This window comes from Crinia signifera, chromosome 2 (genome assembly GCF_055691185.1).
Source record: "Crinia signifera chromosome 2, ASM5569118v1, whole genome shotgun sequence".
NCBI lineage: Eukaryota > Metazoa > Chordata > Amphibia > Anura > Myobatrachidae > Crinia > Crinia signifera.
Window position 1 is genome coordinate 99,274,991 of NC_139218.1, and position 19,389 is coordinate 99,294,379.

General features: G+C 42.2%; 1 protein-coding gene across 1 annotated transcript in view; it reads left to right on the forward strand.

Moving 5' to 3' along the window:
* Nucleotides 1-14,366: 14,366 nt before the first annotated feature.
* TSPAN7 (tetraspanin 7) overlaps nt 14,367-19,389 on the forward strand; it is a 98,572-nt gene continuing 93,549 nt past the window's right edge. Inside the window, exon 1 of the mRNA XM_083172614.1 lies at nt 14,367-14,525. Coding sequence (XP_083028740.1) covers nt 14,445-14,525 — 81 coding nt within the window. The 5' untranslated portion in view covers nt 14,367-14,444. The remainder of the gene's footprint in view (nt 14,526-19,389) is intronic.

Genomic DNA, 19,389 nt, shown 5'->3' on the forward strand with positions numbered 1-19,389 from the left:
GGCTAGATTTTCTACCAACTCATCTACCTGATTCAATTTACAGAAGTAATTGCTGAATCTTAAAGCACCCAAAGGCTTAGGTACTAAAACAATAGGATTATTCCACTGGCTGGTTGACTCCTTTATGACCCCTAGGCGGATATGTGATCTTTGTTTAATGACCACCCCATAATGAGTCACAACATCATGCTGAATGATCTGTGTCTTTCCTGGAATGGCAGAAAACACATCTTGGTACTATGCCACCAAATTCACCACTTCCTGTTTCTCTCCAAGTGTGACTTCAATGGGTACCTCAATGTTACCAAAGAGGGCTGACTGGCCCTTCCAAGGTTTTAACAGGTTTATATGGTAGATTTGTACCTCCCTTTATCTACCCTCCTGTTGAACCTTGTAATTGACCGGTCCTACCGCCTTTATGACTTCATAAGGGCCCGCCATTGAGCATAGTAAGTAAGTAAGTTTATATAATGCACTTTCTCCAACAGGACTCAAGGCGCTCAAAGCATACATTTTACAATTTGTAGTGGGCACAAGGACTAGCACCTTGTCTCCTGGTTTAATGACCGTTTGACTGCGGTGGCATCATAAATTTGTTTCTGACATTGTTGAGCCCTTCAGGCTCGGTGGCTCGCTGCGCTCGTCACACTATTCTATTCTCAACTCCACGCCGACATGGATAGTGGGGGTATGAAAAGGTCGGAGGACGCGTACCGCCACCCCTCGCGGGCTCGCTGCGCTCGCCACGCTTCGGGTTCGCGTTGATCGTGGGGTGGCGTAAACTACTTTTGGGGGGACATTTTAATGTTCAGGTGTTTTTGGGGGTTTCTGGCCCATTTACCATTGTTCCCTATGATGATTTGGGTACATTGAGCCATTTAACATTGTTTCCTATGGGAAATCGGGGGCATCGCGGGTAAATTGAGGCATTTAACATTGTTCCCTATGGGAAATCGCGGGCTTTGCGTCGGTACCATCGCACCCGATTTTTTAGTGCATGCGATGGCCGCGATGCCCCCGATTTTTCCTCACGATGCCCACGATCATGATCGTTGTGGCCGTGCTATGAAACAAGTACCAACTATTTTTACAGTCTCAAAGGCGTGTGCCAGATTGCTGTCATAGTGTTGGTCTCGCCCAACTTCCTGCAAAGATATCCTCTCAAAAACAGGGTTACATTGGGTCTTCAATTTGGTTTCCTGGGGTGGTTCAGTAGCTGCAGTAGGTCTCCCAGATGCCAAGCTTTGGTAGTCTCTGGTCTCTGGCCCCTGAGTTGCCTAAGTGGCTGCCAGTTTGTTAAAGTCATGCCAGGTAACCAGCTCCTGCAGCAACGGGAAGTCACATCCCAGAATTAATGGAGAAGGTGGTCTGAAGCGCACTGCATCTACCACCTTTAATAGCCGGCCTTGGGAGGTCATGGGCACAGGGCCTGCTACTAGATGGATTTGGATAAAAACTTTAATGAACTAAAGTAATGCGGGTTTGACAGAAATGGAGGACAAAAAATATTGTGTACCCAAAATCCTTGGAAAAGTAACATTGATAACAGAGGGTAAATTTTAAACCCATCTCGCAATGGAAAAATTATTATAAAACTGAACATTAAGAAAGCTGGGGATCAAGGCTACTGGCAACATCCTACATAAAAAAAAAACGACACTGGGCAGCCGCCTCATGGGTGTATTGGAAGAGCTGCTATACTGCTTTTTATTTTTGATATGCTGACAGTTGCATTGATAAATTAATAACTGTCTGCAGACATATGCTGGTCATGTATACTATATATTTATTCTGTTATACTTTTAGGGCCAGATGTATCAAGCTTCAAAAAGTGATACAATGGAGAGTGATAAATAACCAGCCAATCAGCTCCTAACTGTCATGTTACCATCTGGGTTTGAAAAATTACAGGTAGGAGCTGATTGGCTGGTTGTTTATCATTCGCATACCATTAATTGGTTTCTTTAACCCCTTCCAGACATTTGACGTACATTTACGTCATGGTCGGGATGTACTTCCCGACACATGGCATAAATGTACGTCATGCCTTTGAAGTGCCACCGCGTCTATAGACGCGGTGACAGAGGGACGATGTCTGCTGTCCCTGACAGCAGACATCCTCCCTCATTGCCCAGGGGGGGCAGCGATGCCCCCCGTCATGGGCGATCGCTGCGATTGGCTGTTCAAACGTGAACAGCCAAAAGCAGCGTTAAACTGTGTGATGTGTAAAATTTAGACTCTGCTGCCCCCTAGTGTCCAAAAAAATTAAAGGAGGTTGAAATAATGATTTAAAAATAAAGTTTAGATATGGTCTATGTTAGTTATTAACTATTTTGAGTGGTATGATTATTTGTCTCACAAGCAGAAAATTTTACATTTTGCAAATAGCAAAATGTACAATTTTTTTACGACATTTTGGTATTTTTCACACCAAAAAAAACTGTATCGACCAAAATTTACCACTAATTTAAAGTACAATGTGTCACAAGAAAACAATCTCAAAATCACTGGGATAAGTAAAAGCAAAAAAAAGTTATCCCCACTTAAGTGATACATGTCAGATTTGAAAAAAAAAAGGTCTCTGTCAGGAAGGCAAAAACATGCTGCGTCGGTAAGGGGTTAAAATTGCTGGTCAATCTGAAAAAAACAAAACAAACGTGACCTGATTCTGTACATGTACAGCAAACATGGATAAATGTCTTGGTACCCTTTTATGAAAAAAAGAAGAAACAATGGGTGAAATTTAACAGGATGAGAGATTCAGAGAGTGATAAATTTGGTAAGAAATCTCCAGTTTTTTAAAGTAGCAATCATTTACACTTCAAACTAGTTTTGCAGTGTAAATGATTGCCGCTTTAAAAAAACTTGAGATTTCTTACCAAATCTCTCACTTTCTGAATCTTTCATCCTATTAAATTTCCCCCATATATTTCTCTGAAATTATTTGAAAATGACAAAAAGAATTGGCATGCAGCATTGTTTATATCAGAATAAATAGAAATCAATAAAAACAAATGACAATGGCATGGATAAAATTAATGGTAATCTAATTTTTTTTTCTTTTTGTACAATCTTTTTGTACAATCATGTAATTTCAGTAGGTCTCAATTAGATCCCTGCACCTACCAACAGATATTTTGGCCAATTCACATTTGAATGCAAATTAATTAAGATATTCTCAGCTGCGGAACTCCTAATGTTAGCAATGAAGCTGAACAGAGATGTCAACCGGATTAATTGCATACATAATTGTAATTACACACACATTTACAGGCTATACAGGAATATTGAGGAAAAGGGTAGCCCTATGGCTATGCACACACAGCAGTAGTGATGCAAGATCCATGTATTAGTATGTATGAGTCTGCAGCTGATGACAATAGCCTTCCCGAAAATGGCCATTGCGCGCCTGCATTTTGCCAACACCTCCCTTTCAACTTCCAGGTGACACTTTCAAATGGTCATGTACTGTCAATCTCTTTGCGATATAAACCTCACTGTGAGCGGGATCATAGTGGCACATTTGCATTGCGATTGCGACACATGCAAATTCTGTTGATATTGCGTGATAATTCACCATTGCGTACAAGCAAGAATTAGACCCATTGAGCTGATGTAAATTTGAAAGAGTCAAGATTGGCTTTTGCATGTCCCGCATGGAGTCCAGTTGCTCAAAAAGTGGTGGTGCAATCAGACACTGACACAGCTTCACCTGGAAGTTCAGCTTATGGGCCAGATGCACTAAGGTTCAAAAGTGATAGACAGGTGAGTGATAAACAGCCAGCCAATCAGCTCCTACCTGCCATGTCACAGACTGTGTTGGAAAAATGTCACACAGGAGCTGATTGGTTGGTTATCACTGTCCATTTAAAACTTTTGAAGCTTAGTGCATCTGGCCCTATATCTCTTTGGAAGATTTATTTGGCTTTTTTTTATACAATTGTTACTATCCATCTTTTTTTTTTTTTATTAATTACATTTTTATTGAATTTTTAATTGAGAACATAAATACGAACATTACAGACATACATCGGGGGAAAAAATAAAAGAAATAGGGATAAGAAAATGAAATAAATTACAATACAGTACAATGCAATACGACAAGAAAGTAAAATAAAATAAAAGAAATAAGGTAAATGTGCATACATCACATGCAAGAAATATGTCTTTATCAGGTTAAAGCAATACATCATTCTGTCTAATGGTGAACATAACAGAAGCTGCTGGGTGAAGCCCCAAAATCTGAGCGGCCTATTAAAATAGGGTTATGTTAGGGAGTGTCGGACTTGTGTAACTTCTAAACTAGTGCAGCACTGATAGATCTGTATAGGTGCTGCGTCCGCATGTGTAACCTTGCTGTTCCCTGTATTCAGTCCATCTGAACCATTTAATGTGAATAGAAGACACCTTAGAGGAATAAGCTATGTCTGAGGTTTTGAATAGGAAGTGCTTATGTATTTTATTTTCAATCATTTGTATACTAGGGAGATCTGAGGACTTCCAGAGTTGGGCGATAGAAGCCTTGGCTGCTATCAAGATGTGACCCAGGAGGTATCTGTCGCCAGCCGGCAACACCCCTGGGTAGTAGTGAAAGAGTGCGACTAGGGGGTTCATAGGGATAGATTGGTTGAGTACTTTCGCTATAAGGTGAAAAATGTCTTTCCATAGGAAAGCTTAGGGCCGTACAGGACCAGAAGATGTGTAAAATGTTCCCCACCCCCCCACATTGCCTCCAGCACAGAGGGGAGACAGAAGGCCAAAACCTATGGAGTCTGTCTGGGGTAAGGTAAACTCTGTGGACCAGCTTATAATACATCTCCGAGTGATTAACACACTTTGACACTTTGAAACATGAGCGGAAAATCGATTTCCACACTCTTCAGAGAACGTGTTTGGTAGATCTCTTTCCCACTGATACTGAGAAGGGAACTTCTTATTTGAACCTATAGAGATCATGTGTCTGTACCAGCGAGAAATACCTCCCTTAGCAGTTGTAGACTCGAAGAAAGACACCAAAACCTTTGGTATGCAGAGCTTAACCGGGGCTTTAGACAGGAAATTACCAAGCCAATGCCTTATCTGTAAGTATTTGTAGAAGTCTCGTTTCGAGACTTGGTATTGCTGTTGCAGCTGAGAAAAGGGCACTACTCTCCCTTCCAAAAGGAAGTCTTGTACTGACAATAAACCTAAGGGGACCCAGGGACCTACATTTAAGTCAGGAATTAGGGCCGCCAAGGACGTTAACGATAGTTGTGGGGAGGGTAAGCAGATGTCTGTATCAATAGCGACTAACTTGTGCCATACCGAGAGAGTTGTGCGGACAGCTCTACAGGAATTGATCTGAGGTATAGTAACTGCTGTTGGCAATCTCAATAGGTCTGGTATACTATCCATCTTTTTAATCTGGGGTCATTTTTCTTCTTGTACCCACATCCCGGGAGTTTGACTACAGTAACTTCTTAATAATGATCACAAACAAAAATGTAAACAGGAAAATGGTTGTGCCAAGGATTGCAGCTATATGTATATCTGTGGAGCACCAGCTCTCCACCACTCGACAGATTGCAAAAACAAATTGATATACACTTCAGCGCTATCCCAAATACATCATCCCTCTATCCGGTGGTAGAAATTTAACACGATTTTCTCAAGGTCTTCTGTACTTCTGTAAAGACTCCAAGAAAACCCTACTGACCTCCAATAAGGTCCCTATGTACCCATAAAGGTTTCTTTGTTTTGGGTTTTTTTGCAGCTTTTAGCGACTTCTCCCTTTTATCCTGAAATCCACTAGTGTTCTATCCAAATGTTCACTGACCTTATAACAAGGCCCTATGTTCCCAAAAAGGTATCTTTGTCTGGTAGATCCAAATATAACCATTCAATTTAGACCTTCCCACCACTTTGCTACTGGAAACCAATGGAAACAGCACTCACCTCAAACTGAGGCCCTATGTTCATAGCTGTCCATACAGGTTCTTCTCTCAATCAACAACACGGGACGTTCAGCATTAGTAAAAAATTTGGTACTTGTTTCCTATCTGGGCGCCCGTCGCGGGCATCGCGGGTACATTTATGCCTGCCCGCGACGCGACCGACGCGATGCCCGCGATTTTCCCATTGAAAACCATGTTAAACCTGAAAAATCGCGTCGGTCGCGTCGCGGCCGGCCATAAATGTACCCGCGATGCCCGCGACGCGATGCTCACGATTTCCCATAGGAATCAATGTTAAAAGCCGCGATGGACCCGATTTTACTGTTAAATGCCTCAATCCACCCGATTTGGCCATAGGAATCAATGTTAAATGGGCCACAGAGCCCATTAACCCTTAAATGTCCCCCCCAATTTTTGACGCCACCCCACGATCGACGCCAACCCGAAGCGTGGCGAGCGCAGCGAGCCCGCGAGGGGCGGCAGTACGCGTCCTCCGACCTTTTCATGCCCTACTATCCACTAGGGCGTGGTGTGAGAATATAATAGTGTGGCGAGCGCAGCGAGCCACCGAGCCCGAAGCGTGGCGAGCGCAGCGAGCCCCGCGAGGGGACGCGGATACCTTCACAATTATGCGCGTCCCCTCGCGGCCTTCACAGTGAAGGTATCTGCGTCCCCTCGCGGGGCTCGCTGCGCTCGCCACGCTTCGGGCTCGGTGGCTCGCTGCGCTCGCCACACTATTATATTCTCACACCACGCCCTAGTGGATAGTAGGGCATGAAAAGGTCGGAGGACGCGTACCGCCGCCCCTCGCGGGCTCGCTGCGCTCGCCACGCTTCGGGTTGGCGTCGATCGTGGGGTGGCGTCAAAAATTGGGGGGGACATTTAAGGGTTAATTGGGCCTAATTCAGGGTTAATATGGCCAAATCGGGTCAATTGAGCCATTTAACAGTGAAATCGCGGTCAATCAGCCTTTTTAACATTGTTCCCTATGGGAAAATCGCGGTGATCGCGGTCATCGCGGGCATCGCGACCATCCAATTTTACCCGCGATGCCCGCGATGACCGCGATCACCGCGATTTTTACCCCCGATCACCGCGATTTTGATCGTGGGCGCCCAGATAGGAAACAAGTACCAAAAATTTAATCCAGAAGGTATGCAATAAAACACGATTAAAAATATCCACACAGTTATAGATGAGCCCAAAAAAACTCTCTCCTCATATCCAGGTAAAGGGAAGAGTATTACCAGTTGGAAATAGGTAAAGGGTCTCACCATCTACTGTGTGTGCTTCCTCTCACCAACGTGTTTCAAGCTATTCACATCAGCCCTTTTTCACCTTGAAAAACCCGTTTCCGGTTTCCCACATACTACCATTTACCAAAAATCCACAAATCCATCAATTCACCTCCTGGGCATCCTATAATTTCTGGTGTTGGGTCCCTCACGTCTAATTTATCAGCATTTGTTGACACATACTTACAAAAACATTAGAGATCTTGATTGGAATTCCAACTACTTATTTTTGACATGTGATGTCGAATCATTATATAGTGATATCCCACACATAGGAGGGATTGAATATTTGAAACATTATTTGATTTCGGAAAGTGACCTCAGCGACACCACACACAAATTTTTTATTAATTAAGTGCAGTTTATTTTTTCACACAATCGCTTCACTTTTAATGGGGTTAATTATTTACAGGTCCTTGGTACCGCCATGGGCACCAAGTTTGCCCCCAGTTTTGCCAACCTATATATGGGCTGCTTAGAGGAGGAGTTTATTTGGAGTGGTCCATTTGGGGCGAACTTGGTGTACTATGGGCAGTACACAGACAATTTATTTTTTTGTTTGGGATGGAGGTTTTTCTTTAGCACAGCAATTTGTTTCTTATCTTAACACTGATCATTTTGGATTAACATTCCCAAGCACTATTAACCACAAGGAGATTACCTTCTTGGATGTTGCACTCTCGGCTGTGGGGAGGTCAATACATACATTGACACATAAAAAAGAAGTTGATTGTCATAATTTTCTAAATTATAGAAGCAGTCATTATCGCCCACGGGTTAATAATCTCCCCAAAAGTCAGTATCTCAGGATCAGAGGCAATTGTTCTGATGATTCAGACTGCAATAGACAGGCAGCAGAATTAACAGTAGAATTGATAGAATCTGGTTATCCCAAACAACTTTTATGGGAACCCAAATTTTGTTTCTAAATTTTGTTTCTAAATTTAACACTCACTCCAGACAACTTAAAAATATTATTACTAGAAATCATAGGATGCTTAAAAATTATAAATTTCTGGCCGAAGCACTCGATGAACATCCTAGATTACTTTTCAAAAATAATTTCACCCTTAAAAATTCCCAGGCACCTAGTAATTTCTCCAACAACATAACCAACGATAACAAAAGAAATACATTTGTGAATAAAAACAAAAGCAAAGGCTGCTTCAAATGTTTGAGACCTAAATGCATCACTTGTAAATTTATGAAAACAGGTACCCTTTTTACATCCTCAGCCATTGAAATACCGTATACATTTAATAATTATATTGATTGCTCCTCGACCTATGCTCCTCGACCTATGTCATATATCTGGTTACGTGTACCTGTGGAGTACAATACGTTGGTCATACCACTCGTTCTTTGATTACCAGATTCTTGGAACACCGAAGGAATGTGTTGAAAGGAGTTTTAACACATAGCCTGTCTCGACATATTAAACAAAAACATCATGGGAATTTAGAGAATTTAAATATCCAAGGTATAGAAAGAATCGATATCACCCCCAAGGGAGGTGATAGATTTAACCATCTCTGTAGGAAAGAAGCCTACTGGATTTTTGCATTAAATACATTACATCCAGCAGGTTTTAATGAATGTATCGAGTTGAATAATGTTTGAAAAAGATCCCTTAATCAGTATACATATTTTCTGATTAAATTAAGTTGAATAAATATATGTAATCGATCTATGTACTCTGCCCTCCTGTTTTTGCTCCTGCTGTTGGATAAATTGCTGTTACGTCTTTATATATATATATATATATATATATATATATATATATATATATATATATATATATATATCTGGATTACTTCTATGATCATATTCACTTCACACTATTTATATGGTATATTAATATATGTCTTTATGATTATTTGCTATTTGCATTATTATCATGTTATATATTCTTTTTTTTTTTTTATCCAATCAAAATTTATTAGTTCCAAATTATTGGTACAATAGTACATGACAAAAAACATTGTTCCACATGTATCATACACTTAAGTATCCGGTTACAGTACAAAGCATAGGAAACATAGAGCCTGAAGTAACAACTTGGCATAGAATAGTTGCGTTAGTTATATATTCTTTTTAAGTGTAATAATTTTGTTTTTATTAATATTATTATTATTTTTATTGTTTAATTTTTGAGATAACACATGTAAATTCTTGATGGGGACGTGATAGATAAAAATCTGCATATAAATAAACAATAAACATACAACATATATTTATATTCTTTTAGAAAATATTATTTTCGTGCAACATAAGATATACAATAAATGGAGTTTTCTAATAAAATACTTAAAATAAGAAATTTTCTGGAAAATAAATAATTAGAGAGAGCTCACAGTGGATTTGAACCTGTGACACTATGTGGCTTACTTTATGTGAGCACGACGCCTTACCATCTGAGACACAGCTCTGGATATAAAGACTGAGTAACTTGATCTATTTGTTACCCCCTCATGTAATACATTTTCAGCCTATGCTATTCCTTCGTAACTTAGGGCTTTATTCTGGTTAGGTCGGTGAAACGGACGTACGGTCCGTTTCACCGTACGTTTCCCTACGCGGACGGTGAGCATAAGTCCGCCCACAGAAAAGCCGCATACGGACGGTCACAAACACCGACAATGGGGAGTGGCGTACACTTTAGCGTACGCCACCGTATACGGACAGGTCTCCGCTTAGACACCGTTAAATGGCGTACAACAGAGCGTATGCCACCGTATACGGACGGGTCTCCTCCGTTTTCACACCGACATCTTCCGTATATCTGAGCGTACGCCACAGTGCACGGACGTGTCTCGCATTTTTTCAATGGAAAACTCAGCGTGTGTCACCGATCGTGAGCGTACGTCCGTGCACGGTGGCATACCCTTCACATATATGGCACTGCAAATCTTGCCTTTCAACTATAATTAAGACAATTAATTAATTATTCTAACTGTTATTCAATAATTGTTTTCTATTAACTCAATTGTCTACCTTAATAAACACCCTAATAAAACAACATTTTAACCCTTATTACATGTATATTTATTATGTTCTAATGTGGCATTTTAATCACTATCTATGTGTCCCCACATTGGTTTAACTTTTAAATAAAGTTCTGTTTGTGTTACAGTGAAAAAGTTGACACATGTTGACTTCTGTGAATTGAGTGTCCTGCTTTTTAAAGTATCCAAAAACACTTTCTGAATGGGTGTAGATGGTTATAAAATAACTACCTTGACATATACTGTATAAGCAGGTCTTTGAATGAATCTTACCTAAAATGAAACCAACCTTTACATGTTAAAGTGTAGAAAGATATGCTTCCAATGTGTTTAAGGGCTGTGTGTGGCTTGCAGGTAGTGAAATAATGGTTTTCACTTAATAGGCTGCAGCATTGCTTATTACATTCAGGTGTATGTGTTTGTGTAGTAATCAGCGTTAATTAGCAGACCCAGGCGTCCGCTCTTATACGGTATCTCTAGGGGTGGTCTGGAGTTATCTTTGGTGTCCGCCTGTTTTTGGGCTTAAATGCACGGCGCATTCGCCGATCGAGCGATTGTAGCACCGTACATTTTTGGTGCACATCCCCATGTACGCCCATGTTTACGCCCAGTTTTCCTCATTATTCCGGCCGCTCCCCTAAAAACGCCCCCATGCCGCCCACAATGACCGTACTCTTGCGGACAGGTTTTTTCACACGGAGAGACCCGTCCGTGAGCGGTGTGAGGTCGCCGCACCTGCGCATTGCGAAAGCTATGCATGCGCAGATGAAAAAAAAACCCTGATCCGCCCGTATACGGTCCCACCGTACCGAGCAGAATAAGGCCCTAAGCTACTAAGTTACTAATAAGTGTATTTGTTTGTTTATTTGTATTAATGTCCTATTTATTTATCTGAATACTATGGCCGAAAGGTTTTTATGAAAAATCGTGAACTTATGCTCCACCATACCCTTTAGAGCTCATGATGAGTTAAAGCACACCTGGACAGATTAATAGGTCATTGAAATTGACCTGCCTGATTGGACAGCATGTCTGTTAAATATTGGAGATCCTTTGCACCCAAATCATTATCTCCTGAAGAAACCGCCACTGTTACATAGCGGAGAAACGCGTCAAGGTTTTATCGGGGCACAGACCACCTTGCCTGACAACTGCCCGGATTGCCTGATACCCCTAACACCTTCCCTCTGCTACAGCAGCACATCGCTGACAGACCCCCACCTGCTTATCCTTGGAAGCCGCGAACGGAGCACCGGTAACACCATCTCAGGTTAGTGTGGCTCACTCCCTGCTGAATCATCATCGGCGGCCAGCCGACTGCAGCTGACTGCCGGGCGGGTTGAAGTCAGAGCCAAACTGGGAACATCCTCCCTGGCTACCGCAGGTTTTGGAGTCTGAAAAAGACCAGAGGTATTGCCGCAATTTACATTTAAGGGTCGGAATTTATCCACCCATTAACTGTGGAAAGTTTTAATATTGGATGAACAGTGGCTTCTAATTCTTGTGATCACATAGAACTGTTTCAATCTAATCATCCCATGCAGGGGCGTAACTAGAACTTTGTGGGCCCCATAGCAAAATTTTGGAAGGGCCCCCCCTCCACTCAAACGTGTCAGGGAGGAAGGTAGTGTCATAGGTCACGCACGCCATGTCACCTTCCCACCTGGAGTGCCTACCTGTCTGTGTGCCACCTCCTCTCCCGCCGCTGCTCCTTTGCCACTGCTCCTCCACACACCACTGCTCCTTGTCCACACTCAACACAGTCTGTGTGCACCAGGTGTGGGCAGAAGGAATATGCGGGATAAGCGGGCCTCTGTTCGTAAAAAAAAGTTTTCTTAATTAATTTGGTACTTGTGTATTATCACGGCGCCCACTACGCAAATAGCTTAGTGGGCTATTCTGCATAGGGAAATCGCATCGCATACCATGTATAGTGCTGTGCGATGCGATATCCATGTTAACTTCACAGGAGTGCTTATACAATTAAATATCGCTTAGGATCGCATGTCACTAAATGAGATGCGATGCAATGCGATATTTCATTGTATAAGCACCCATGGAGCACCCATGGCAAGTCAGTACTTGAAGGGTGAGCTGTGCGGCGATTGGATGGCTGTTTGACAGCACTAGGTGGAGCCGCGCAGTATAGGCTGATGGATTCCAAAATATGGCCGCCGCCAGCGGAGGCGACAGAAACCAGCCGGCGGGGATTGTGTGTACATGTGCTGCTGCGATTCCAGCCAGAGACCAAACCAAACACAGACCTGTCATGGCGGCTCATATCCCACGCCACCCAGACCCTGCATGGCACCGGAGTACACGCCACGCACACCACCAGCATAAGGAACAGGAGCGGAGGTGAGCGCTGTGGCAGGAGACACGCTAATATAAGTCTTAGGGCTAGGCACAGCACAGGGGAACTGGGTAGCAGCCATGGTGGTCATGACAAATTGTACTTGTGGTTAACATAGGCATGGTGGTATCCTGCCCGTTCCAATTCCTCCGTGCTGTAAGCACGCCAGCAATCACTATAAATAGTGGTTCCCGGCTCTATGTGGCTGTTAATAGCGGCCATAAGGGTGCTGACATCTCGTTGTGGTACTGCGGTGATAAAACACTGTCCCGTTTTGCGGGATATCCCTCCAAACACCCATTGCTGAGGTAAAAGTCTTCCCAAGTTACTTTTCCTTTTGACAAAAAGGCTTTCATCTACCTCTACTATCTGTCCAGGGCCCCCAATGCGGCGCTGCGGCTGTGCCAGCAAGTACACTGTGCATGCCTCCCGCATCCAGTTATTATATAGGACCACTGTCTTATTAGACAGGTTCAGCTCACGCTGGCAAAAGTCAATTGAGGTCATCTCCTCTGACCACACGTAAATGAACCTCACCAGCTTCACAAAAGGCAAGCGGCACCCCGGGAAGAAATGAGCCGCTCTCAGGCTCACCTTTTGACGGCATGTCTTTATGTGGCACCTCCACATGCACTCCTTAATAGACAACCTCATCGGGTGCCCATTACTGCACGTCGCCGTCACTGGCAGCAGGTGACGCTCCTGTAAAAAACAAACGGCGTCCTCCTCATTCTGCGGGAAATTCACTGAAACTGAAACTACTGTAAATCAGTCTAGCTCTGGAAAACATGTTTTATCACCTCACAAAATCACCTCAGAGTGATTGAAACAGCTCCGCTATGCGATATTAAGACCCAGATGTTACTGTGATCCCCTTAGCGCATGCACTCATCCTTTTCCAAATATGCCCACCTACACCCCTACTCTCGTAAACATTTCACCTAATGCGGAATGACGGCTGCCTCCTATGGAATAACGGCCGTTTAATTCGCCATCCCTAAGCAAAAATAGCATTGAAACCGTTATGCGATATTAAGACCCCGATGTTTCTGTGATCCCCTTAGCGCACGCACTCATCCTTTTCCAAATATGCCCGCCTACACCTCTACTCTTATAATCATGTCACGTAATGCGGAATGACGGCTGCCTCCTATGGAATGGCGGCCGTTTAATTTGCCATCCCTAAGCAAAAATAGCATTGAAACAGCTCTGTTATGCGATATTAAGACCCCGATGTTACTAGCACACGCACTCATCCTTTTACCTTTCCCTTAAGGGGATCACAGTAACATCGGGGCCTTAATATTGCATAACGGAGCTGTTTCAATGCTATTTTTGCTTAGGGATGGCAAATTAAACGGCCGTCATTCCATAGGAGGCAGCCGTCATTCTGCATTAGGTGACATGTTTACAAGAGTAGGGGTGTAGGCGGGCATATTTGGAACAGGATGAGTGCGTGCGATAAGGGGATCACAGTAACATCGGGGTCTTAATATCGCATAACGGAGCTGTTTCAATGCTATTTTTGCTTATGGATGGCGAATGAAATAGCCGTCATTCCATAGGAGGCAGCCGTCATTCCGCATCATTCTGCATGTAACATATGTGTAATGGTCTTAGCAAGATGTGTACAAAAAATTTAGTTCATAGGTGTAATAATTTCTAAAATATACACATATAAATGTAATCCTCTCCCATTATAGTCATTTGGCATTCCTTTTCAGCAGACCAGACTGTCATTAGACTGTCATTCCTTTTAGTACGTCCCCTTTAAGGACGTCCCTGGATTGTGGATAAACTGCAGGCAGGAGGGGCTGAGAGCAGCAACAGTGACACCCGGCTGCCGGATCTCAGTAGCATGGCATCAAGGAGAATGGAGACCAAGCCAGTTATAACGTGTCTGAAAACCCTGCTGATAATCTACTCCTTCGTCTTCTGGGTGAGTAACAGCATCGCCCTGTGTCATGCCTAGTGCCCCTGCCACCCCGGGCACCCCACATTTACTGACAGAGGGTAACAATTCGCAATTAATAATCTACATTCTCTGGCTGTACATACATGCCCTCCCCTGTTCCCATCCACTCCTCCTGCACTGCTCTCATCATGGGTACTGCGCAAAATAACAGCCTTGTTATGCCAGGCTGGGGGCTCAGTGGCCACCGGGCACCCAACATACACAGGGAGAAAAGGCAATTGGGGAAATCACAGCTTGGTAATGATAAAAGAGCACGGTGGCTGCTTGTCCTGCCAGTCACGTCTGCCAGCCATGGGATTAGTGGTGCAGCTGTATGATGTGTGTGTGTCTGTATACATATATATATATATATATATATGTCTGTCTGTCTATCTATCTATCTATCTATCTATCTGTCTGTCTGTTGTCTATCTATCTATCTAGCTAGCTATCTACATAGATAGACCTTGTGTATATATATATATATATATATATATATATATATATATATATATATATATATATATATATATATATATATATATATATATACACACACACACACACACACAGGAGTATTTGCTAATTCCCAAGGTGAGTTAACCCCTTCAGGCTTGGGCATTATGCATTGCGCTCTCAGGGCTGTCTCTACCCATTGCTGTACATGGTGTAATTAATGAGCTTGTACTATAGAGACATGTCTGTAACCATAGTGTTGCCAAGGACCCTGGGTGTACAATAGGCGAATGTAATAATGAGAACAGATAATCAGCTACTGCAAAGGTTGGGCTTGTATCTGCTGGAAATGTAGTGTATGTAGCAATGGGCATCCACAGTATATTCCCATAGCCGTTTGCTGAGGATTCATGTCATATGGCAGGCAGATCCAATACAGTGCACTTAAAATAGAAATCGACATTATATATATATATATATATATATATATATATATATATATATATATGTATGTATGTATGTATGTACTGTATATCTTTTCTTTGTGTAAATATCAGTAAATGGAGATCTCACCACTGTAGATGTAGAGAGAGAGAGAGAGAGGGGGAGAGATACATGTACACTGTCTATATGTAATCTATTTCCTAAGTACTTATCGCACAGGTTGGAAGACTCAGTGCATTGCACTATATGCGCCCCATGTAATATTGCAGGGCTGCAAAACAAGTGTCACTACCAAGTAGAGCATAATGTAGAGGACATACAGTAATGCTGTTTCACATTAATGTGCCTTTCATTTAATATTGAACAGTTGTTGCTCTAGGATTGTTTATATAACTGTGGCTTTTGTGGTAATGCTAATTAAGTTTTCTCCCATATGGCTTAGTTGGTTCATTCTATATATTAAACTATGCAGTAATTATTGTTCTGTAATATTCATATAAATGTCATTAAAAGCAACCTTCATACAGTCCTGCCTATGATGTCATTATCTCTCTGTCTAATCTACAGTTGGACTCACAGAATGCGTGGGAGCCTTCTTAAAATAATACTGATTATATCCTTCTCCTTTTTAAGACATAATTATATTAAATTATTATGTAAAATACATTATCATTACAATGTATGAGGCGTGTTGTATAAAATGTTTGCAAAACATGTTAAAACAATTCCCTGTGAATGGTTGCTTGGCCCCAGGGATTGGACATTGAGGTTATACTGTAGCATGTGACCTGCTAATTGTAACTGCACCTGGATACATTGTACTTTTCCAGCCCGGCTTTCATTCCAAAATCTCAGGCGCTTAATATGAGCTATGTATTATTATTGTCAAACAGCAGAACATAATTAGTGCTAGTTTCCTACTGTCCTTTTGTATCAAGGGAAGTCCTAGAAAATGTCGTTTTTTTTTAGTATTGACCAATTAAATTCAGCTTTTCCTGTATGTTAAAAGTTGTTATTCTCTAGGCCTTTAGATGTTAAGGGGTCTACTTAATGCGCAAAAGTGTACTTTATTTTCTCCATCATTTTAGATGGAACATTTTTATCTTTGTATTTAGTTAAATGAAAAGTGCAGAAAAATCACTGATTTCGTCAACGTTTCATTTCTGCAGCCCACATTGGATATAATGGGGACTGTGCAGGACTGATGTTTTTGTCTATAATACTATTGTTGCTGGTTTGACCCAGGTCACTGTACGGTGTGAAAGGACCTTTAGAAAAATCCCAGGTCCAGCATCCTGGCAATCCGACTCAGGTCAAAAGAAGGGTTTTACTCAGGTCGGACCCAGGTTGCTGGGCACTATAGGGAGGAGGCAGTGCCAGGTCCAAGTGCTGCTCCTCCGCCCCCTATGATGCTCCGCCCCGCCCCTGTGTGACATCAGTGACCTGCTTATTGCCAAGTGTCTGTAGGGAGCTTCAACTCGCAAATGCTGGGTTGCACCCGGGACTGACCCGTATCCAAATCTCGGGTGCAACCCATCATTTCAGATGTGAAAAGGGTATTACAGTACATTGATTAAAAATAATTTGAATTGGTTCTGTAAACCAGCTTAGGGCACCCCTGCATGTGCCCTGAGGCACCACACGATGCCAAGGCACACAGTTTGGGAATCACTGGCATAGGCTGTTGTGGTATGAGGGGCCTGTTTTCTAAACTGATCTCACAAAAACTGATTTGCACCCAGTACATTTCAGTATGAAGTCAGTGGATAGACACTGTCTAGATTGACAGTCACTAGGTTGACCACTAATGGTCGACAGTGAGTATGTCGACGCCTAAAAAGGTTCAACCTACATTAGGTAAACATTCCCGAAAGGTTGACACAAGCTTATGGACGACATAGGCAAGGTCAACTGTCAAAAGGTGGACATGAGTTTTTTATGATTTTTTTTATTTTAAAAAAGGTGTTTTTTCATACTATCCAAGATCAGAAATATAATAGTGCCTGAAGCAAGGCAAGTGAACGAGCCATGTGAGGGGACGCAGTACATATATTCCGTGTCCATGTCGACTTATGATTACACCAAAAAATCATGAAAAACTCATGTCAACTCATGTCGACTGTCAACCTTGCCCATGTCGACCATCAGCTTGTGTCGACCTTTTGGTAGTGTCGACCTAAGATATGTCAACCCTTTTTAGGTGTCGGCCTTTAGTGGTCGACCAAGTTACAGTCCACATAGACATTGCCTATCATCTATAACAAAAATTGTTAATAAGTATACCGTAACCGCGCATTTCAAATGATTTCAGTATGACCTCAGGTGACATGAATGTATAATTGATAGCTTACTATGTTTTGACCAGATTGTGATGGCAGGGTCTCCATTAATTACTTGGGAACAGTATATACAAAAGAGAAGAGGAAGTGTTTGTTATGGATGTACTGCTGATATCACATCCTTTTTCTTAATAACTTTGTTCGCCAGATATGTTTGAAATAGTTTTTAGGGCAATGTATATTACAGGTTGAGTATCCCTTATCGAAAATGCTCGTGACTCTTGGAATATATATTTTTTTCATACTCACCTGGTCCCCTGATGGTACCCCGATAGTCCCCCGATGTCCACGGTGTCCCCTGGCATCCACAGGTGCCAGTGGATTCCTCTTCAGCGGCCTCCGCAGTCCAGAGGATACATTGCGCGGGTACGCCAGAGACATCTCCGGCGCATCCTTCAGATCAGGGAATGCTGCTGAAGAGGATTACGATGGCTGACATGGACATCGGTGGTGGTGGGGGGAACAACACACAACAACAACAACAACAACAACAACAACAAATTTAATATTCTGAAAACCTAAATTTTTCTGAATATTTTGGATATGGGCTATCCAGATAAGGGATACCCAACCTGTATGTTGTTATTTATTGACATTTTGTAGAATTACACATAAATAATGTATTTTTCCAGTATACTGTACTTGAAACGAGAGCACTTCCTTAACTTCAAACAAGCAATGACTACAGAATCCTTCATGGCAGCCTCTTTAAGATAAATAGACAGCCTGTAGATATGTTTTTGCCTTTAGCAATAACTAGTGGAATGCAATTTTCTCCTTTGAAAACAAATCTTTTTTTTTTTTTTTATAAAAAGCTATGGCCTGCCTTGTTTTTCATTCCCAGAAAACCTGGCCTAACATGATTCCAATTAATAAAAACAAAAAAAAACATCATTAAGCACTAAAATGCAATACATACAGTCAATTTAGTTGTGTGCTGCTTAAAAAGAAAAAAATGGTTTTAAAATCGGTATACAGATGACTTTTCCTCTTCCGGATTTTTGGCTGATTGAGAAAAAAAAATGAAGGTGGCGGGCTACACTCCTATGGAGATGATCCTCCCACCTACAGCGCTCCCTTCAACCATAATCTATTTTCTGTAATAGATGGTAGTGTTGCTTTGAAATGGAGCTCAGCTCTTTAGAAGATATATGTTCTTCACTTGAAGTGTGCTGTACAAATACAGTGTAAAGTTTTATTCTGCCTTAAGGCCCATACAAACTGGGCGATTTTGAGCTGAAAGACTCTCAATCTTGGTGTTTTGAGCAACTTTCAGCTCAAAGCCGCCCAGTGTGTACGGCCCGGCGATGAGCGGTGATGCACGCTCCGGCATCATCACTGGGTTAGCCGTTCATCTGCTGGTATTACCAGCAAATGAGCGGCTTTGTGGACGTCTTTCCATAGCGCTGTGCTATGCAAAGCCCGCCGCTGACAGGGCCGACCAGGGGGTAGCAGCTCATTATTTTTGCACTGAGTGGCTTTCCCCCTAGCGATGACAGCGGTCATCGCTCTCCATACACGCTGGGCAAAATCGCCCAGTGTTTATGGACCTTTGTGTTGGAAATAAGTTTTATGTAAGGATGTTTTTGGTTATGCATTTTATTTTGTTG